At 41.7% G+C, this 22817-nt stretch overlaps 1 protein-coding gene across 4 annotated transcripts; it reads left to right on the top strand.

Moving 5' to 3' along the window:
- The first annotated feature begins 7742 nt into the window (after positions 1-7742).
- On the top strand, positions 7743-18402 carry cdc42ep1b (CDC42 effector protein (Rho GTPase binding) 1b). Of its 4 annotated transcripts, XM_026165656.2 has the most exons (5): positions 7746-7927; positions 8541-8711; positions 12297-12812; positions 13802-14356; positions 17214-18402. In XM_026165656.2, the coding sequence occupies exons 4-5, from the start codon at positions 13903-13905 to the stop codon at positions 17843-17845; spliced, it is 1086 nt and encodes a 361-aa protein (XP_026021441.1). In that variant the 5' UTR covers positions 7746-7927; positions 8541-8711; positions 12297-12812; positions 13802-13902; the 3' UTR covers positions 17846-18402. The 4 variants fall into 4 exon arrangements, with proteins under 4 accessions (XP_026021442.1, XP_026021441.1, XP_080156565.1 ...); XM_080300439.1 differs by having other exon boundaries at positions 12297-14356; XM_026165657.2 differs by lacking the exon at positions 8541-8711 and having other exon boundaries at positions 7743-7927; positions 12297-14356.
- Positions 18403-22817: the final 4415 nt, after the last annotated feature.

Genomic DNA, 22817 nt, shown 5'->3' with positions numbered 1-22817 from the left:
CCTTTTAAAACTACAGGGGAGACGGTTGTTATTGCAGGAAGCCCTGCCCTGGAGCTCAGCAGGTTAGTCACCAAGACAAGGGACACCTGAGAGAGCATTTTGCCCAAAATACAGTGACGCACAGTTTCATTCTCAGACTTTTTTTTTTGTTTGGGCTTGTCCTCGGTATCTTCCAAATCTCTTAGTAAATATAGTCTAATGAATCAGGGTTTCAAATAAGTGGGAACCCTGACTCATCCATACAGGAAGAAAAGAGGTAACAAGCCTGTGGAAGGTGTGGAGGTGTGGAAAATCAGTGTGTAGATAGGTGGCAATTACCAGTCATATATAAGGAAGTAGAGGAGCAGTAAAAGACTTTATGACATCTGTGTTCATTTTTCCCTTTAAACTAAATTTAAGTACATCTTTAACATGTATGACATAAACAAAACATATGGTTATAAAGCCACCCATAGACTCTTTTCTTTTTCAGGGCAGCTAACACTTAAAGTGGGCTCACTCAGGGATTGTCATGTGAAATGAGTCCTTCAGTTACAGTATAATTCAGAGAGGAAATGCAGGGGGCCGGCAGAAGAAGGTTATTTTCCGTCCCCAGTTCTGGGCTTGGGGTCTCTGTGGTCCTGCTGAGAGACAGCGTGGGTTAATGCAGACAGGGGATTGTAAATGAGATACCAAAATATGTATTCATACACCCATACATTACAGGAAGCTAGGTGGGGAAATCAGCTTCCTCCCTCTATTTTCTATCTTCTGGTGTATCATTTTTCTTTGACTTTCAGTTTCACCCGTCTGTACTTATAGGTCAAAAAGTCATATCTTGCCTCTGCCTGTCTGCCTTCCTGACCCCCTCTTTTGTGCTCCCTCTTGCCCACTCTTTTATCTTCTCTATTCTTCCCTTTTCTCTTTCACTTCGCCTTCCTGTCTGTCATCAGCTTTCTTCTTCAGACAGCCCAATCCCTAACTCTCGGTTCAGGCCTTGGCCTGCGGCGTGAGGGAGGGCTGCAGTGAATGAGCATTCCTGTTGTTTCTGAGGTGACAGCGGCACAGAGGAGCCATTGATGACGGCACCGGACCCCACAGTTTGTTCATGCCGGAATGTGTGATATTGTGGAAGTTCAGTCAGACAGAAATAGTCTGCGTAGAGTTCCTACGTTCACTACACATATTTAATTTTTCTTCTCTTTGACTTTTTCTTTTATGAATAAAAAAAAAGTGCATGCTTCAACATCTGAAAAGCAAAATGCACTATCGTGACCACAAGAATGCGGTACTGATCCAACAACTTCAGCTAAAGCAATAAGAACCCAGAACAGAATGAAAACATCTCAAAAATGCTGATTTCTGTTGGGTTCATCTGTGTTGTTCTTCTCCGCTCCTGCTCAGAACACAACAGGCCTGGCTCTTCACCCGGCAGCTGACCCCACCGATGACTCAAGGCTGGCGGCTGCACAGAATCACCCCTTTGTGTCCACAAAGAATGCATCTTTTCTGGCTTTTTTAGAAAACAGAGGCAGAGAAAGCGAGCCGCGGGGGCATGAGTAACGGAGACAGATTTAAATCTGATGACATGTGATTTATGCTTCCTTTGGAGGCAGAAGATTGTGACAGAAGATCCCCTGACTGATCAGGCTGCTGATAAGGGATACTTTAAGATAAAGTTTATAAGTGAGAAATTAATATTAGGTTAATATTAAATGATGTGTAGCAACTATTCCCTACTGGTAAAGAGGAAGATAGATTTGTAAAAAAAAAGCCTGATTAGATTCCCACGACCAAGAAATACACGTGCTTTTCCTCTAATGTGGGAACTCCAGCATAGCTTAATGAGATCTTGTAAATATCCCACAGTTATATGCAATTTCCTGTTTAGCATGGAATCAACATCGATAATCACCAGAACATCAGAGTGAAGGAAGAAATTCTTAGCAAAGCAAACATCATGCCTAGAAAAACAATGTGTGGGATGACATCTGATAACCTTCTTGTTATGGTGGTATTTTTAATTGCCTTAAACTGACCTGCTTTTGTAAAATATTATTATACACAGTGCTGCTCAAAGGTCTTGTGCCACACATCATTTATATTTAGCTTCCAAGGAGCCAGACTTTGTTATACTTTATTAAAGGCGTCTTGAGCAATAGTTCTCTGGGTTTCCTGAAAGTCTGTGACAGTTTTCTTTAGACATTTGCTGCTTTTCACTCATTTTTTTAGTCCAGTCCTTGTACCTGACGTGGCACATCGAGGTTTGTACCAGTTTTGTGTCAACTTATCAAAAATATAACTTTTAGACACTTTGTAATTAGCAGCCTGTTAAAAAGAATTTGTTCCCATTTCTTTAGTTGAATTTATGAAAAGTGCTAAAGATAATAGAAATTGAAATATTTCAATTCTCGTCAAAAATGTTGGACACAGAAAAGTACCGTCAGACTTTTATCCAGTATGCAATACAATTTAGAACGTGTCTCATTCGTTTGTCAGCATGACAGTGATACCAAACACACTACCGGGATAGAAAAACACACAATAAACACTGACATCAGTCATGGATTGGCCTCCCCAGAGGCCGGACCTCAACATTATTAAAGCAACAAAACAAAAGGCAGCCAGCATCTAAAGAAGAGCTTTGATGTCCTTCAAGAAACCTGGAGAACTATTCCTGAAGACTACTTAAAGAACAGAGGTGCCAAATAGATCAAATATTCACTTTCAAGCTCGTTAGAATTGTACAAACTCTATGTTTGCATATAGAATAGAATAGAATAGAATAGAATAGAATAGAAAACTTTATTTGTCAATTTCTTCAAATGTACTTGCTATAAACGAAAAATAAACGAATACTTCAGTTCGGTGTGATTTGCTCTGAGCTTTTCACCCGTGCAGCACGTTAACCTACACAAGTGTCTCATTGTTGTTTATTCACCTGACTGTTTGTTAACTGTAAATCTCTGACACAAAGGAATTGAAATTACGTTTCACACTGTCCCATGCGTAGACATTGACAACAATAAAGTGCAGATGCACAACAAAAACAGCCCTAACAATAAGGTAATATTAAATAGGTAACAGGATAGACAAAAAAAAAAAAAGTGTTCCAACAGTGTTCCCTGGAAAATAGTATACTAGTCTACTTGAGGTAGTCCCAGGTTGTGGTTGGTAGGGGCATATGTATTTCCATATATTTTTCCTGGCAAAATATAAATGGCGGTTGGCTCTTTTGCCAGTATTGTAGTCACAACACAGTGCATAATCAATTTGGTGTCTCCTTCTTTATACAAATCATGCATTATTGGTCTTGGTCAGGCTGTTTTGCAGCTGCTGGAATGAAAGAAGAGGAAAATGTCTTTGGTTTGTAGTTGGGATTATACAACACAAACGGACGCACACATCTAGAGCTGTGTGAAAGGCAAATATAAACTCTTAATGTACGCTCTAGTAGTAAAAAAAGGTAGTTTAGTCCAAAAGTAACGTCAACCACTAAAAGTAACCTTTCCCCCACACTAAAACACGGCATCAATCATCCTTAATTGACCCATTGTGGTGCTTAGAGTCTGTTTTCACATTTAGATAAACCAACACAGACAAATATTCGCACACGCACACACAAACATCTTTGTGGTGCCAGTGAAAACTGGCGCCCCGGCCTGCTCCTCTTCCTGTCACTCTCCTTCCAGGGCAGTGAGGTTTGAGTAGAATTACAGGGTGTAACAGGACTGTCTAAATCTGAGCTTCACCACACATTTGAAATGCAGACACAGACAACTTTACAAACCACTGCACATCAATTTTCAGATACGCAGTGTTAAAAAGGCATCTTTTGCTATAACCGCATGCTAAAAGTTGCCTTAAAACAGAATCAGGGTTATATAGTAATAAAACCGTCACAATACACATTATATATATTTTTCTGGTCTTTTCGGATTCCACTCGTTTTTCTGAGTATTTAAGCTCACATGTCAACATGCCCGGTGTTATTTTCTGTGGCAGCTCCTGCTTCTGTGCTTTATGTAAAGTTGAAGAGGACAAAAGCAGAGATAGCATATGGGTGTCATTGTTTTCTGTCCAAGGTCAAAGGTTTGACAGATGCCACACCTGCTGCTGGGTCACATACCACTGGCTTTTTCATGTTAACTGGCATCAATGAAACTCACCAACAGGACAATCAACCCTCCTGGAGAGAGTATTAGTTGGGTTAAGTTATTCAGTAAGATTTCAAGAAGCCATCTAGTTGTTGCTCATAATCTTTGACATATCCTTTGTTTTCATATCCAGCTCAGCATCTGGGTGTACGCGCTGAGCAGGAGCAACTATTTCTGTGAGAACAGTGGCTGGTTTCTCACCGGTGCTCCTAGGCACCGTCATCTGTCTCCACAGGCAGACATAAAGGGACAAGAGATTAACTCTTGCTGAGTCTTTGTATCTCTAATGATTCCTCCTGGCTTTTAAAAAGGTCATGCAATATCCCTGCACAAAACTGTGCCCTCACTTACTTATGCTGTTTTCTGTCACTGCAGAAGGTGAGAATCACTGAGCTGGAGTGTGGCTTCCTACAGAGCAAAGTAAAGCTTCATACATGCATGCACACTTTTTAGAAAATTGACAGAGACATGCAGCACACACATGCAAATTGAATTTTTGGACACTATGTGATGCAATGCATTGAAATGTCTTAAGAGATCTCAGTACTCCAGATTCTTGTTTTTCTAAAGCACACTGCAGAAACGCACCAATAATTGTGTGATACCCCACTCATATAAAAGCTCCCCACATTTTAAATCACCATTGTTATTAGGCACATTTTCAGTCTGATCTAAATTTATTTATTTCCTTTAAGACATAAATTAAGGTTCGAAAAGGGCTCAGCCGGGATAATTTGTTGACTTCTTTGTTTTTAACTGGTAGAAACTGGTTGAGGAAAAATGTTTTCTCAGGAACTGGTGAAAAAGCTGCTTTCTTTCCTTCTTTGTGGTTCTTCTTTTTTAAAGTGTTTGTTTGTAAAACTTAACCACAAAACTATGAATTGCACAACCCCATGGCTTTTGCTGAAGAACTAAAGAGCAACGTCCCTGAACGTGGGAGGGGTAGATGTGTGGGTCAAATACTGGAATTTTGCCCTGGACACTGGGGTTCAACTTTAGCTCAAGCCAAATGTCAAGGCTTACCAATTACTCCTCATTATTCTCATATTTTTTCTTTAGCATCACAAACCCATGTTAGAGCATCTCTGGGGCGCATTGCTTTGTGTGAGACTACTAACAGAGATGGCTTTCTAGCAGGAGGTCACAGAAAAAGTCCTGTAATTAACCCTCACAACCTTAAGCCTTTGCGTGTTTTGGTAGTTTTAAATATTTTTATTTATATATAATTTCCTTGACCTCTAAAAAGAACCTGCAAAAGATCTGCATCATCATAAAAAAACATCTGGCTTGCCTCTCTGGGCTTCTCTTGGAGACTTAGTGGATCAACAGCTAAGAGGTAGATTACTTTGCAGGAAGAGTTTAACAAAGTTCTGATGCAAAAATGCTGATGTGATGCAAAAGGTGAGAAACTTTTTGTTGCAAAGTTTCCAGGGAATGATCTCAGTATAATTATAGAATAGAATAAACAGATAATCTGCGTCAGACGTTATTGTCTTAAAAAACACGGCTCTCCTAAATTTAAACCCCGGTATCTAAAAACAAAGTGTTTCAGCATGCGTCTTTGTGTTCATGCCTGTTGTTTTATTGCAGCCTAGAAAGCACTGAGGATTTGCTTTACAATACTCTATTGTCTCCGAGCCAACACTCAGCTTCCTGGCAGGCCTGAATCCATCCAAAACAGGAGCGTAGATCCAGCAAAGACAGAGAGATCAGCTTCTTTTTTGTCCCTTTTAAACCTTCCATATATCACCTTCAGAGTCTTCTACAAACGCACATCTGGGTTTGTGGAGATCAGGAGTCTACCCTGTATCTGGTCTCTAAATCAGGAGCCAAGTGCAAAGTGAAATCACCCTTATATTTAACCATAGCTAATTTGTTTAAATGTGTTTATACTGGATGAGCTCATTACACTGACAGGCCGATGGCGATAGTGAGACGTTAACTGCTAAATGAATTTCAGCATCTGAAAGGAGTTTTAACTTCTTGGCGTCCTCTCTGATTTGCGAGAAAGCCATTTCCTGTGCAGAAAGCCTTCGTCTGTCTGAGACTTCTCATCCTGTTTGACTAGCATTCCTTCCTCTTCACCCCCTTCTCTTTCCTCCTCTTTTTCCCACAAGCTTTGTGTGTGTTTTTTGGTCAGTTTGTCCTCTTTAATCCATGCTTGAGCCCATTTCTGCCATAACTTGCTTGTGCAAGAATTCAAAACGTGATCTCAAACACTCCTGAGCAGAGACAATATTTTCAGCACAATAGTTTATGGTGCCTGACTTCCTGTTATTGCTCACTCCCTCTGTCTTCTGTTTCTTTTTTTTTTCCACTGCTCATCAGAGAGCCTGTGATACTTGTCAGTGGGAGCTGCTCAACCACTCAGATTAACACAGCAGTGATGAAACCTTGTCTCGTATCCGTCCGCAGTACCGTCTCCCTTCATCACATCTGCTTCTCTTCAAGCGCCTCCCCTTTACCAACTTCATCTGAGCTATCAGCTTCTCTCCCACAATCCCCCCTTTTTTATCTTGCTCTTTAACATTTGCAATGAGATCGTATTTTGCAGGTTTCAAAATGATTTTTCATTGTCATATATACATCATAAGGTAATCAGATCAGACATCTGGGCTTCTGTTTATCCAGTCAAATCTTTAGACTTTTCTTTTTTTTTTTCATTTCTGGGACTACAACAGCTGGTGTGAGTGATAAGTAGGCATTAGTGGACCTACGGGGATAATTTAACCTCTGAATCTCAGTTTAAAAGAGCAAAACTAGTGAGAATAAGAAGCACCAAAACTCTTCTAAAAAGTCATATTAAAGAGTTTGATGGATGTCAACTGAAGCAAAGGTTTAACAGATTTAAAGTAAAGAATTATTCTGTGTCTGCTGTGGATATATGTGTGAGATATGTGCTTTGTTAAAGAGCTGTTCACACAGATATCCCACACAATCACACACCTACCTGCAAACAGATAGTTGCATGCCCACATAAGCTTGGCCACGAGTGTATTTTTTCTCCTCAAAAAGCCACAAACCCACAAATGACATCTATGCAGATATGAGGAAATCTGAATAAAGGTCAGGGCGTGTGCATGTGTCTGTGTATTTGCTGCACATATCAGGTCATGTTTTTGATAAAGAGTTACTGCTTCCTGCCCAAAGGCAGGGCCAAAGATGCAGATGAGTTCAGACAGGAAGTAAATGCACATTAAAAAAAATAAAATAAACAAGAGCAAAACTTCTAGACATGTGCTCATATTTATAAGTATAACCTCACAGTGGCTGGACAGTGTGGGTACGGCCACTATAGTTTCTTATTAAAGCCTCCAGCCCTCCATGAGGCTCACACCTGCCTGTGACTGTGTCAGCTATTTCTGCTGTTTGAGTCGTTCTGCTTTATCACAAGCCTGATGAACAGATCTGCACGTTGTTCACACTCTTTCTTCTTTTCATTCCTCTTATGTTGAGTTAATGTTGATCCTTCTCGGTCAGGTTTTAGCTTTGCATTGCTTCACCTATAACATACATGCATAAGGCAGGGTTTCACACTTCCGAGGTCCTCCTACCACCTCCACCCACACCCTTCTTTCTCTCTCTCTCCTCTTCCTCCCCATCCCCTTCCAGTTCACTTGCCAGCAGCAGCAGCACCAGCACGGATCCGCTACGCTGCTGCGGTGCACTGATGTCCCAGCAGAAACTTACGGTGCACGCCGCAAACCGAGCAGGATGAAAACGAAAATAGATGGTAACCTCGAATTTTTTTAGAATCCGCTCTCTGCGTTTTTTCCCTTCTTTTCTCTAAGGTAAGATTAATCGAGGGAGTTTGTTAATGGCTTTGTGCATGTGGCTTGAAATTTACCGAGAACTGCTAATGAGCCTGCGATAAGAACAGCAAAAGTTATAGCCGAGGTGCAGTTACGCGGTCTGAATAAAGTGTTCCTATGAATTTACGCTCCAGTGTGTGCGTTTTTAGGCATGCATTCAGTGTATGAGAAGAACAGCATGGAGCTGTTTCACTTTTGCGTCTTATTCAGTTGTAATAACCTGTTACACGCCTTTGTTCCAATGACAGAGTCCGTTTGTCTCGGCAAAGTAACAAAGAAACAAACAAAAAGCGCTATCCAAGCTTCACACCGTTCATATATTGCAGGTGTATCAATCCAAATGCAGCATCATTGTTCAGTAAACGTCTCTCTGTATCCCCGAGCTTGTCAGTCACTTCATTTGAAGTGACTTTTTGCGTAACTTTTTCTGTACATCCTCTTTAACAGCGTCACTTCCCACAAACTCAGAGGTGGTTTGTGTTTTTAATCAAATTAAAACAGAAGTGACTGTAAAGCCCTTAACGTGCACTGAGGTGGTGAGATTTTGTTTGGTTTAAGCGTTTTAAATCAATTGGTTGGTGTTCTCCTCCAGCTGAGCCACAGAACAACTGTCCCAGATTTGTGCCAGGTCTCAGATCACTGGGCTGGCAGCCTGTCAGGGAGCTGGCGTCACTGTTAGAGAGGCTGCCCTTCAACCATCTAAACAACTGGAGTCCTTTCAGAGGCTTGGGCCTGTGTTAATCGCTGACCTCTCTTGAGGATGGTGAGTGAACGAGGACAATGAACTAAACATGCTTTATGTGCTTAATAATTACTCCTTTAAACTGCCAGTTTAATATTTCATCAACTGCACCTTCTCATTGTGTTTGCTTGATGGAAGTTTGGCAGATTTCATTATAGCCTTTGTCAGGCGATGCTCTCAAAGAGAATCAGACGTGTTTGCACGTAACTGTTGCCGGGCCTTGTTTCCCCAGAGTTTTGTTGACCCAAGTCCCAAACATAAAAAAAGGAATTCATGAAACTAGTGACAGATGGCGAGTGTTAAACAAGGCCACAGTGACTGATGTGTTTGCTTACCCTGCAGTTGTTTTGCAGTGCTTTCCTCACAGTATTTGTGCACTAAAAAATAAGTTAGTGAACCCGTCGGGGAGTGTTAGTGTTGTTATCTTCAGTGTTTCTGCACAAGTTTTGTTGACTCAAGAGAACATCAAGGTACGCGACAGAGGAAGGAAAATAAAGGTCATATACAAGTGAGCGCTTCCATGTACGCACTGTGATATCAGTTGAATCAGCGTAAACCCACACCTCTCAGTCATCACTGACAGAGTCAAATCATGTATAGTGCTCTTGAACGTGTGCAGCACAGACACCCTCATGGCAGGCCGTGAAGTGCATTGCCACGTTGCAGCAGTCGATCCTTGTAAAGTGAGCGCATGCTGTATTTTTGAGCTGTGTGTAATGGTCAGGGTGCTCTGACCTCAACCGCAGTTTGCTGGTGCAGTGCTCTAAGAGGACGACGGCCCTCCGGTCCAGGGGAGGAAGCAACTTCAGAGCTGATCCACTCTGACTCAGCCTTGCATCTCCATATAAGTCTACATGCGACCATGTTTCGCTGCCAGCCTCTCAGATGTCTCCAGAGCCCATTTTTGCAGTTTGTGGGTCTGTGGTACCAGATGTTTAACTAACGCGGTAATTCCACTTGCAGCTGGGTGACTGACAGAGACAGGAAGCATGTTTGACAGTGTGTGTGTTTTTGTGACATAGGGAAAGACAGAGACAAAGGACAGTGAGATTAATTAAAGTGAAAGCCTAAAATAGAAGCCGAGGGGGACACACACTTAAAGACGGAGGTATAAATGTGCTTCTCATCAGCGTCCCCAGATCCTTTATTTGATGCACATAATTGATGGCGTCCGGTCTGCTCTCCCAGCTGCACGCTGTTCCCATTACACTTTTCAGACCTGCATGTTTGCCACTGTGTCTGCAATCAGCCCGGCCGCTCATGTGAAACAGGTTTGTTTACGGATACCCGCAGGTTCAATTTAGGGATAATTAGCATGTTTAGCACATCTAAACGTCTTTCTGTGTGTTCCTAACAAGGCCAATTGTAGGACTGAAGTTTCCAAACTGAGTTTATGTGCCGGAATTACACTTAATTTTACATGGAGAGCTGAGCTGAATTACTGCTCACAAAGTCACAAGAGGGGAGGGGGAAGAAGATTATATAAAAGTCTGTTATGTACCTAGAAGAATTTGGCAGCTAGAAGAGCTGGAGAAACATAATAGCTGCACCATGAGAAGCTGTGATTGATTAACACACTTAGTAGTAATAATTCAAGGAGACTTTGTCCCTGTGTTTGCTTTTCATTTGCATCGATAGCGATTCATATGGTCCTTGTCAAACATCGCTAGGAACCTGAGTGAGTGCAGCACCGAGTTTGAGGCCAGTTCTACCAGTGCTTCTTATATGTACGCGAAAAGTTGTTCCATGATGCCAGTGTTTATGCAGCGTTTACTCTAGAGCAGGGGTGTGCAATTAATTTTGCCAAACGGGCCTCATGTGGAACTGGGACTGTTGTGGATGGCTGCACCAAAAATGCTTACATAGAGATAAAATTCATAATAAGCAGAATATTGAGGCAGCTATGACTGTGAATTGGGGCTATGTAAATAAAATTGAATTGAATTGAATTGAGTTCATTGATGCAGCCCTCCACAACAGTCCCAGTTTCTAATGTGGTTAACTTGGAAAAGTTAACACTCCAACCCTGCCCTAGAGTGACTGCTAGCTGCTCCACTCTGTGTGTAGTGGGAGGGGCACATAGAAACACAGGTGCACATTTGTTTAGTTATCTTTGCGATCATTGACATTAAATAATTGCCAAGCTTCTTACTTCTAAATTTAACCATCAGAACAAATTGACAAAATTGTTAACTTAACCCCGGCCTAGTTCTAAACCCAAACCTAAAACTTAGTCCGAATTCTCAAAAAGTCTTTTTCAATGGGTGTAGAAAGTGAGGACAGGCCATAAAGTTGTCTTTTTTTAAATGTCATTACTCTGCTCCCCACAAAGAAAGCTGGACATGTTTGGATCAGCAGTTTTTTAGAAAGCTGCAAACCATTCTGCCTGTTCTACACAGCAACATGTTGAAGCCACAATCACACAGACACAAGCATTTACTGCAGCGACTGAATCTTCCTAACGTCCCTGTTTTCAAAACTCTGAGGTCATGAGTGCCTGCACGTGATGTGTTTATGGGACATCTGTAAATTTTAGCTCCAAAAACACAAGTTGCACTCTGCCTGAAAGGGTGCTCCACTCGTTCATATGTAATACTAATGTGTTAGGAAATAGGAATAAAAACAAAAAGCTAGTCATATTTTTTATTTTAATTGAAGGAATTCAAAAGTTGGGGATTTAATCTAAAACTCCCAACAGCACAAAGCAGTTTCCAATCCAACTCTTTCCAAGGCTGGTGTTGTCATCTACACTGCATGTTTGCCTCTGAGGTTAATGGTTATCTGTCACTCACCTTCTTGTGCTGCACAGGCCCAAATCACTAAAGCTAAGTATTATTAAGCTGAGCTGAGAGATCAGAAGTGGTCAAATCCCCAGACTTTCCCTCTTCTTGTATGAATGGATATTGGCTCTTTCTGCAAATATGTCCACTTTTTCCTCTGATTTCTTTCCCTTCTTCAGGTCAGTAAATGTTATCTGTTTCAAAATCTTTGTGCTGGAACTCTATCAGTAACCAAAAATGAATAGAAAGCGATCTTAGTTCATACCTATGCCCAGCAAGCGTGGTGCCATCATCTTACTTAAGTTCTTAGATCACACTTCCAGATTGGCCTGGCAGCAGCCTCGGCTAGTAACTCCTGCAGCCTGTGCTGTTAATCCATCGCTGGCTGTGTTGTTGAAAGGTCTCGTGTTTGGAGATTACTAGTGCTCCTTTTGCCTTGGATTCATTCGTTCAGCAGGAAGGAAGACAGTCCTCTAAGTGTGTCCAGGAAAAACAGAACCTGGGGACCTTCGGATGTTTTTGGAGAGTCGTTTATTCAAAGAGCTGATTATTTCCCCACCTGTCGAGTCACTGCTTCAACATTAAACTAAATCAGATTCTAAACTACAAAAGTGTGTAAAGGGTAAGGAGGTGAGTCTAAGTACACTCTGTAAGCTCCCCGTCAGGTTTTATTTGTCAAGTTCGGTCACAGACTTCCCAGCAAATAATCCCAGCAGTGCAACATATTAGAGCTCTGATGCATTTATGTCTGCCTGAAAACTCCTTGTTTAGGGTTTGGTCTTGCGTGTAACTCTCATCTCTCTCCTTTTTTCTCCCTAATCTTTAGCTTGCCCCATGTGAACTGAATGAAAACCTACCTGGCAAACACTGAAGTCCTAAGTGGATTGAAGAAGGCTAGTAAGGGAGTCCGAGAGGGAGGGAAGACAGAAGGGATTAGCAGCTAATCCAGTGCACGGACAATCCTGAAGGAGCTTTATCGTTCTCCCAGAACGATGCAGACGAAACAGTTACTGGATTACACCGCTTTACTTTATTGCCCTTTCCAAGAGCGCATCAGCCTTCTTCTTTTGCTCTGATTGCTTTCGTTGGCTCTCAAAAGGTTTTACCTCTTGGGTGCACAGGGAACAGGGAACAGAGGACAAAGAAGCCGGGCGACAAGGCCTGGGGACAGGATGTCCTGTGGACAGTGTGGTGCCACACATGGATAAATCTTTTCAGCGGTAGACTGTGCATGGCAGCGGACGCTCTGTTTTTTGTTTGCTCGGACACTAAGGAAGACAAGTGGAGAACAGCGCAGTGGATAAGACACTTAAGACCCTCTCAGAACAAACACTTAATGCCAGTAAGCAATATCGGAAATGCAGCAGTGTTAAATTTCAGCTGTATTTTTTGAGTCTTTACAGAAAGTACCTGAAAGCTTGTGAACCTCAAGCAAGATAAAGCTCACTGACCAATAAAAGCAAAAGACTGACAATTTCCATTCAGTGATTCAGGATGCATGCATTTCATCACTGCTTGCCCCGTGTGCATGCAATGTTCATGGGTTGCTAAAGTGCGGTTAGAAACCACAGAGACCTGAGTAACACCTCAGGCACACACTCAAGTGTTTGTCTCAAATTTAGGCTAATTTAGGCTATCAGCAATAGTGAGAAGAGAAAGTACGTCAAGTGAAGGAATGTAGTAATATTTCTGTTATACCCTTTAATGTCTGCTGTTTGTTTCTGTGTAAAAGCCTCATAAAAGGGAAATTAAGCACACCTTCATAAGACTTCCTGGTGACACAATTCTCTTAATGTGTGCAAGCAAAATTTAAGTTCTTCAAGAGTAAACAAAGGATTAAATTAAGTGAAAGCACTATAAAAACCAGCCTGGTTTATTGTTTTCAAACAGCTGTCTGACAGCTGAGTGTCCTTTCAGCTGTGAAGTGATTTTCTTTTCTTAATTTGCTGAATAACTACTCAGTCAGCCTTATGCTCTCAGGCTGAGGTAACCAGAGGAAGCGTGGTTTGACGTTTATCTTTGTTATTTTGTCATCACCGAAATCTACAGTTGCACAGTAGAAGTACGTTTGGTCATTTTGGACAAAAGCAGCGGTGAATGAGTGGAGACAGAGAGGGTGAAATAGACGGGGATGGCTCTACATTCATTTTGGCATCTTAGAGTGGAGATGTAAAAGGACGCCGGGGGCAGGCAGTGGATGAATAGCTGGCTGTGACTGTATTGAGAATTGATTATACACACATTCTCTGCTGACTGAACGACCACATATTTCTGTTCTCTCTCCTCGCTGTCCAGGCTTTTCAATTTTTCCTTCTTTTTTTTTTTTTCCAGTGGACCCCAAACTGGATTTCAGACTTGACTGACGTGTAATCAGAGTCCAGGCGTTTCCATTCAAATTTTAAAGGGAAATTACGCAACTTTTCTTTGCCACTATGAGTCTTGGAAAGCTGCCAGGGATTAAAGGCCTTGTGTCTGGCTCTCAAGGGAAACGTCGCTTCAAGAGCGACCTCTCTGTGGACATGATCAGCCCACCGCTGGGAGATTTCCGCCACACCATGCACGTCGGTCGTGGCGGGGATGTGTTTGGCGACACTTCCTTCCTCAGCAACTACGGAGGCATCAGGGAGCCAGGAAGTCCGGACTCAGCGAGCAGCTCCAAAACAACAGGATTCTTCACACGCACCTTTCGGCATGTGCGCAAGACTTCTGGTCCGCGGCCACGAGGGGGTTCTCGCGATTTGTCTTCCCCGCCGCCAGATATCTCACCTATCATCAAGAATGCGATCTCCTTGCCCCAGCTGAACATAGACTCATCTAATGGGTGCCTGCAGAGGGTGCTGTTCCCCAGCTCCATCAGCTCAACAGATGATTCCTTCTGCACATATGGTGAGATAATACAGATAATCACTTCCAGCATGGGACTGGACTTATGTAAAGCATCTTAGCGGTGAGATTATCGTCATTAAAAGTGAGCAGAGAAAATGTAGAGGCGGCGATCATACGCAAATATAACGGTTTATTAAGAAGGCAGCAGCGTGTTATCTGAAAGAGTGTCACACGAGCTACGGCGGCACAGATTAATCGACTTCGAGCACAGACTGCGTGCGCTCGTGTTGACAGTGGGACTGCACAGTTGGCTGAAAAGGTCAAAGGTCACAATATAAGCCATTAGAAGCACTATCCATTTACAAATTGCTTGTTCCTGTTACGTCAGATAAACCTGTGAGGTTGTGACAGAAGCTTATTTTGAAACTTATTTCTGAAACCTCACAAATAAACCCAGCAAGATAACCAGAATTGTTACCTCTTATAATAATGAATATACTTTAGTCTTCAGCCCCTCCTTTATCTCACACACATTCTTGATCTTTTTAGTTTTTATTATCCAACAGAGGCTACAGAGGCTAGACTACATGTGTCAAAACATGCCTACGAACATTGCCTTGACATTTGAAGGTTTTGAGCGATTAAATGCCAAAAGGCACAGTATTCATAAAATAACAGGTGGAAACAAAATTAAAAGTTAATACATCATAGAATTAAAGATCAAACAGAGCAGGGAAGCTTTAAAAGAGAGAATTCCAAAGAAAAAAGCTCCACAAAAGTTTGTGGTGGTCAGAGGAGCAGGTGGTTTAAAGAGATCAACAGAGGGATCCCATGAGTATATAAAGGAGGGGAAGTGTGCAGAACATCAGAGAGAAAATAGGAATGGAGGTGCGATGCTATGGTGAGACTTTAAAGTAAGAAGCAGAATCTTAGACTGAGTGTGGTATTTTACAGGAAGTCGGTGAAGCTGTTAAAGGACTGGAATAATTAGTTCTATGAACGATGTTTTTGTATTGACACCAGCAGATGCATATTTTTAATCCTTTGAACTCTGTAGAGAAGTTTGTGTGGTCAGCCAGAGAGGATAGAACTACAAAAAACAATACAATATGTAACCAGAGCATGTTTTAGAGTAGCAGTGCTGTTAGCTGTGTGGATAGAGAATACCACATTTGTCCAGTCAGACGGACTGAATGTCGAAAAACTGCATCCTGTTGCTGAAATTGTAGTTATTATTTTTTACGACACATCAGCATCGTCTGGTTTTTTTTTGTACTTGGTCTGACATTTGACATTTGACAGCCTTGATAAATGTGGAACTCGTGGTTTCGCCTCACCTCACATGGGACAAAGTTTTCTATTGTAGCATAAGAATGATTAGTATTGGCAGGAGGGGCACAAACCAAGGTGATTATATGAGTTTGACGTCATGATCTTCTAGTCTTTTAGAAGCTTTCCAATGCCACATTAACATCACAGCCAATTTGTGCTATTTTGTTGTTGAGATAGAAGTTCCTGCAAAAGGTATTTATATAGAAAATTAAATGTGATGCTCCAAAATAACCAGGCAGCGAGCCAGTATCTAAGCCATGCTGTCATATTCAAGATGAACTATGTTCTTCAAATTCAAACTGTTACTATGATACAATTTCTCATTGTCGTCTGAGCTCACTCTCCAGCAGACTTTGACTATAAAGTCTGGCCCTTCTTTCAGCACCATTCCCACATTCCTCCAGGACAACCGGTAAACACGCTGGCATCTTCTGAATCATTTGGAATCACCAAGGCAACCCCTGTACACAATTAGGCCCATAAACACACACACTTACACATACACACAGCTGGTTTGGAAGAAAGAGAAAGACTCGCAGGGCTTTTCCTGTCATCTCTGTGTGCGTGTGCCTCAGTGAACGCCATAAACACACCATTCATTATATCTGCTGAGTGTTCAGAGCTTATCAGGCAGCGGTCTGCAGTGTGGAGACTGGAAATCCCCTTTTGCTCTCCAGATTTATTACCCACCTCATAAGGAATGCACACAAAGTTGATGATGTAAGCCATCAGAGAGAGAGTCAGTGAGCTAAGGCACGAGCTTTTTCTTATCAGTCTTGAATTCGCCCTCTGTTGTCATTTGCAAATATAGTTTTTTCACTGATGCTCTGCAGTCTGGATTTTTTTCTTAAACATTATTTCTCAAATTTTTACACATATAATTTAAAACTAAATCAATCAAACATCACCAGCACTTCACTAACGTTGCTGGACTTCCATTATAAAACATTTAACACCCTTCACTGCTCTTGCATTTCTGCTGACTGACAGTTAACAGTAAGTGATGGTGACACTAATTCACAGTGTTTACGACAGCGTGAGTTATCGTTGGTTAGGCACCGTGGAGCCTGACATTACCAGTGGGTTGTTACATGCTGCCCCCTTCTGGTCAGAGAGCTAAACTGCAGAACATAACCTCCAGCTCACACAAGAATTAAAGCTTATTATTATTTTTTTAACATACAGGCATTATTCTTTTTCTGATCGTGATATTCAGACTGCAAAGATAATTGTTTTTGAAGTAACTCAAAAAGTGTAAAAAGCAGCGAGGATCTGTCCTCACCTCACATGTGCATACATGGAAAGCTGGAGGCAGGACCAGCAGCAGAAGACCAACAGACTGATCAGAGTAGAGAGCAGATATGACACTGATCAGTATATGGCACTGCAGGGAGGAGCTGGAGGGGAGATGTGTTATAAAGCAGCTTGTAGTAATTGTAGGCAGATATAAGCAACTTAAGCAACATGTGGTCATTTCATGATCAGCTGAGGTTCAGCCTATGTTTGTTCTTGTTCGCAGATCAAAAAAAGGATTCGTTTGATTTGGTAATATAATTAATTCACATCTTTTTGTCTTTGTTTGCAGGTCTGCAGTCTGGGTTTGTCACTCTGCCGCGCCTCTCCCGCATCGACAGACAATTCCATGATGGAAACGCGCAGAAAGGCTCGGCACCAGACAGTGGCAGGCTAACACGTACGCGCTCGGACTCCCTCACTTCCTTCACTGTGGACCTCGGCCCTTCTCTCATGGCTGAGGTCTTGGGCTTGATTGACGACCCCAACCGCCTTCGGATATCCAATCACAGCCAAGAGGCAGGGGAGGAAGAGCAGGGTGAGGAGGGAGACGACAACAGCTCGCTAACAGAGACGCCCGTGCAGACCCCTCTAGTCACCTCACCTGACCTTTCCGTGTGCAGCGGGTCAATCGGGCAGGACACAAACAACAGGCGGTGCTCTGGTACGTCTGATTTGACAGAGGAGGAGGACAGGAAGTCTGTAAGGACACCGGATGCGTCCGCTCGGTCCCCTCATAGATCGGAGCCTGTCATGGAGGCAGAAAGGTTCCAGAAGGCTGCTGACGTGCTGTCCCGCCACTACGGTGGAGGATCCTTCACGAAGGGAGTGAGGAGGAGCAGTAGCGGTACAAACCAATCTATTTCCCAAAGCCGCGAAGCGTCTCACGAATTAAGTGAAGAAGAGGAGGAGATAAAAGTATAGATGTCAAAACTCTGAAACTGTCCAGCGACCTGGGTTCACGAGGGAGGAACGTGTGACTTTCTGTTCCTCAGAAACATCCTTCATCCTTTACACATGCATATACACGGAAATAACTGACCAGTACTCAGTCATGATGCCAGACTTCCCCCCTCTTCCTGGACAACACTGCTGTTGTGATATTAAACTGTCTATTTATTTGTTGCTTTTCAGTATACAGACAACTAACACTATGTAGTCATGATGTTCTGAAGCAAATTAAAAGAACAATAAAGAGTTCGCAGGGCTGAGGTGTCAAAGGGAAGCTGGGATTTAAAGGAACAAAGTAGCTGCATTATGTTTCAATATTAACACATTACAGTCCCTGTAAATAAATTTAACAGAAGGGATTGTTTTGTTTTTATTTTGTTTTTTTACAGGTTCAATTCTAATACTAATCCAAAGTCTATATGATGACCTCCTGTAACAACTATAATACTCAGTAAACATGTATCAGTGTTAGACTCGATGTTGAATAAAGTGTGGGCTGGTGTAATAAAAGACTGATTTAAAACATGAAATATCTGCTTACATTATCCATTAATGATGTAATCCCACTCCCACTATTAGTCTGTCCTCTGGATTTCCTTATCTTAATGTTTTACTGCAAACATAAAACGTGGCTGATCCTGATACAATGCAGCTCAGTCTACTGTGATCCTGCCTCATAGACTCTGATTGGCTCTGTGAACAGTCATGAGTCAGACTGTAAATCACTTTGACTCATGACCTACTTTGAGAGGGGATGGTCTGCACCACTACAGTGGCCGGAGTCAGCTTATTTACAAGTCCTGTTTAAATGTGATAAAGTGCTGCACAACGTCAGACATCGGTGATAATAAATAAGAAACTCTGAGAAGTGTTTCAGCTGTGCACCCTGCCTCATATACACTAAAGGTGACAACGCTTCTACAAAAGAAGTGTGTCTGAATTAGAGGGAGACAGGTGGAAACAGAACATGCAAGGAGCAGAGATAGTTAAGGCAGTTTAAATACAACCATCCAAAGAAATGGTCAGTGCACAAGAGAGGTGAAGAAGAGAGAGCAGGCAGGGTGGAGCAGGTGGAGACCTGTGTTAGGGATGATGTGTGACAGAATGATAGCAGAAAGAGTGAAAGCAAAGGTTTATAAGATGAGAGTAAGATCTGCTGTGATGCTTGGTTTGGACACAGTGGCACTAACAAAAAGACAGGAGGCAAAACTAAAGACATGAAGAAGAAGAAAAACAGGAAAAAAAACACCTGTGCATCCTTGATAATAACTCCTCCACAAACCTCCTCTTTTATCTATCTTCCAGATTAATTTTAGGAACTGATACATCCTTCAAGGTTGTGTACTAAGCCTGACTTCTGGTCTGGTTTTTATTTGGAAGAAGTAATGTTGAGGCTGCTGCAGCCTCTCTTGGTAAACCGTAATGGAGCTGCATGTCTGGCAACTTCATTGTATGCATTAATTTAACAATCATAATCTCTTAATCTCTCAATTTTCATTTATTTGAAAACAGTTTATGATTTTTTGTCACTTAAGTAAATGTTTAATAGTGAATGTAGTAGACCGATTCTTTGGGTTCAGTCATGTCTTCGACAACTCTGTGTTCACCACGCTTGTTGCAAAGACGTGCAAAAGCACACCTGAAAATGTGTGTGCAAAACTGAATTTAAGACGAATCCCTCAAAAACAGCAAAGCTCTGCAGCTGCACAGGTCATGTGGTGATAGAATAAATACACTGGTATGTGTAAGTACATTTTTTTTGTCAGCAAGCGAGCTAAAATGTATTTAGCTGCCAAATGGAGATTATCAGTGTGATTAAATGAGTTTGTTAGGCCAGCTAGAAGCCTGCTGGACACTCCTAGGTGAGGTGTTTCAGATATGTCCCATCAGGAGGAGCCGCTGAGTTAGAACTGTTACATCTTTTGGCTGGCTTGCGAAATGCTTTGGGAGCATCAGTAGCATCAGGAGCATGAGTAAGACCAAATTTTCACTCGGTGCTACCTCAACACTCAGCATAACTGCTGTTACAGTCGATCTGATGTGCTTGCTTTGCCTACAAATATAACAATGACAACCCTCAGATCAATGTATTTTCTAAAACTACCTTACATAATAACCAGTAAATAGCCGAGCCTTAGTTTAGTTCAGATTAAACATACTATGAAGAACAAAATGGGACATCATTGAGAGCCGCATTTCTTCATGGGAGACTTCATTTACTCACTCATACACACATGAATCTTTTTCAGGAGGGTTCCAACCATTAAAGACAAACTGGAGCTACAATCCGTGTTGTGTACCAACTTGAAACCATTTGTGGTTGATTTTATAGATCTCACTAAAAATAGGATGTATGCCATTCAAATGCAATAGTATGCCGATTGCAGTGGAGAGTCAGATGATATAACCAAACACGACGTCAGGTATAGAAGCTATTGATGCATTTGATGCCCAGAGTGGACACCAAACATACATAAATATAAAATTTATTTAATCCCACACTGGGAAATTCACTTGTTACAGCAGCACAACTGACAGCTAGAAAAGTGAATTGGAGATATATTATATCAGCGCATTAAAAAAAGCCAAAATCCTATAATATTTACAGATGGTTACTATATACAGTAAAATACAACATTTTTTTAATAGTGATAATTATATACATGAATTTTTAAATAGTATTATCACCTCAAACAAAGAGATGCCTACTGGGTTTAGGCTCTTTAGGTCACCAGTTACCCTGGACGTCTATGGCTCATGTGTCTTGTGATAATTACTTTGGTCCTAAAATAGAGTCACTTTGTTGGTATAAATTAAATTAAATCAAATTTTTAATGCTGGGAGGTCAGTTTCTTTATCATAATTATGCAAATTCTCCTGACAATTGATCAACAACCACTGATCAAGGCCCACTGATCAAACACCACTGACCTCCCAGTCCATTGTTCCTTCTGTGGGCTGGTTTCAGTCATTGGGGAAACCTGCAGTCAGCTGAGACTGAAGGAGTCACTTGGATGAGTGATGAAACGTTTCGCCCACTGAAAACGCTGCGTCCAGACTAGCACTGAAGTGTTTGTCACACCTTCTGCAAATACCACCTTTTCCACAGAATGCTTCAATGAGTCTGGTAATGCTTGAAGCATGACGGCTTAATCTGGTTCATTTTTCAGATGTTTCTTAGTATTACTGTTTCATCTGAAAGCTGGCAGAGCCTGTTATCACGCCCCTTTGCCCACATAGTGTTTTTCCAATTTTTCAACAATAAATGACCTTTGGACTGCTCTTATGTCTATTTGCCCTCGATAGTAAAAGACTTAAAAAACAGGTTTAAACCCAGGTCTATAAGGTCTGTGTGATTTGTTTTAATCATTGCTTGTTCGATTTTTTCCACTTCTCTTCAAATGACCTCAATTCAATTTAATTCAGTTTCATTTATACAGTACCAACTCAGAACAACAGTCGCCTCAAGGTGCTTTAAATTTATATTGTAAGGTAGACCCTACTATAATACATGGAGATGAAAACCCAACAATCACATGACCCCCTATGCACAAGCACTTTGGCGACAGTGGGAAGGAAAAACTCCCTTTTAATAACAGGAAGAAACCTGCGGCAGAACCAGGCTCAGGGAGGGGCGATCTGCCGTGACCAGTTGGGGTGAGAGAAGGAAGACAGGATAAAAGACATGCTGTGGAACAGAGCCAGAGATGAGAGAGGTGACTGAAGAAGACATACTCAGTGCATCATGGGAGTCCCCCAGCAGCCTACACCTATTGCAGCATAACTAAAGGAGGATTCAGGGTCACGAGGTCCAGCCCTAACTATACGCTTTAGCAAAAAGGAAAGTTTTAAGCCTAATCTTAAAGGTAGAGCTAGTGTCTGTCTCCCAAATCCAAACTGGAAGCTGGTTCCATAGAAGAGGGGCCTGAAAACTGAAGGCTCTGCCTCCCATTCTACTTTTAAATACTCTAGGAACAACAAGTAGGCCTGCAGTGCGAGAGTGAAGTGCTCTAATGGGGATATATGATACTATAAGGTCATGTGAGAAGCAGGATTTTAAATTCAGTTCTGGATTTAAGAGGGAGCTGATGAGGGGAGGCCGTATAGGAGAAACATGCTCTCTCTTTTTAGTCCCTGTCAGTACTCGTGGTGCAGCATTTTGGATGCATACATACAAGTGTTTTTAACTGTGGATCATATCAGAATACTTTATTAATCCCGAGGGAAATTTGGGTTAATTAGGGATATTTCAGGTGATTTGAGATAGTGGACAGAAACAGCAGGCATGGTTGGCAAGTTTTAGCATGTCAGACAGAAATACTTTTCTAAGTATTTTTATGTACTAATGATTTTATCTGTCTCTTGTTTATGAGTCATCTGCATGAAGGAGAGTTTTCTTTAGCTTCCTCTGTTGTGCATTGTGGTCTATTGGAAGTATTCCCTCATATCTTGTCAGATTCCTATTTATTCCAATAAGTAGAGCAGCCACCTGTGAGAAAAGATAAAATCTGTGTGTGTGTGTGTGTGTGTGTGTATTTGCCTTCAATAACAAGTTGAAAAGGTAAAACCAAGCGAGCATAAATGTAGGATTTAACGCTCTATGTCACCTCCATGTTTCCAGTAAATATTGTATCTCTTACTATAATTCCTTCTTGGAGAATAGTACCTGCTTCACTTGGGCTGCACTCAGCCTACAGTTTTTTTGTTTCCAGATAAATCTTGCAATCAAGTCCCTGTCGCATTAGTTCACACCATAAAACCAAAACCCAATTGGTGGTATTTTAAAATCAAGTCTAACTAGCCTTACAGGTCTCAGTATCAAACAGCAACAAACGCGGGGTTTTCTGTAAGTTGCAAGTCTTGACTTGAATTTTGTTTCTCTCTCTTTACATGTTTTCATCGCTGAATGGCCGGTTTTATGTACAATTAGTTTTCCTGGATCACT

This window comes from Astatotilapia calliptera, chromosome 4 (assembly GCF_964374335.1).
Source record: "Astatotilapia calliptera chromosome 4, fAstCal68.1, whole genome shotgun sequence".
In the NCBI taxonomy this organism is placed as follows: domain Eukaryota; kingdom Metazoa; phylum Chordata; class Actinopteri; order Cichliformes; family Cichlidae; genus Astatotilapia; species Astatotilapia calliptera.
Note: the sequence above shows the minus strand (reverse complement) of the source record. Positions and strands in the feature narration are given on the sequence as shown.

What these genes read in the sequence shown, in the direction of transcription:
- cdc42ep1b (XM_026165657.2), top strand. Translation starts at nt 13,903, where the DNA reads ATGAGTCTTGGAAAGCTGCCAGGGATTAAAGGCCTTGTGTCTGGCTCT. An exon ending in TGATTCCTTCTGCACATATG is followed by an intron (nt 14,357 to 17,213) that starts GTGAGATAATAC and finishes CTTTGTTTGCAG; the next exon opens with GTCTGCAGTCTGGGTTTGTC.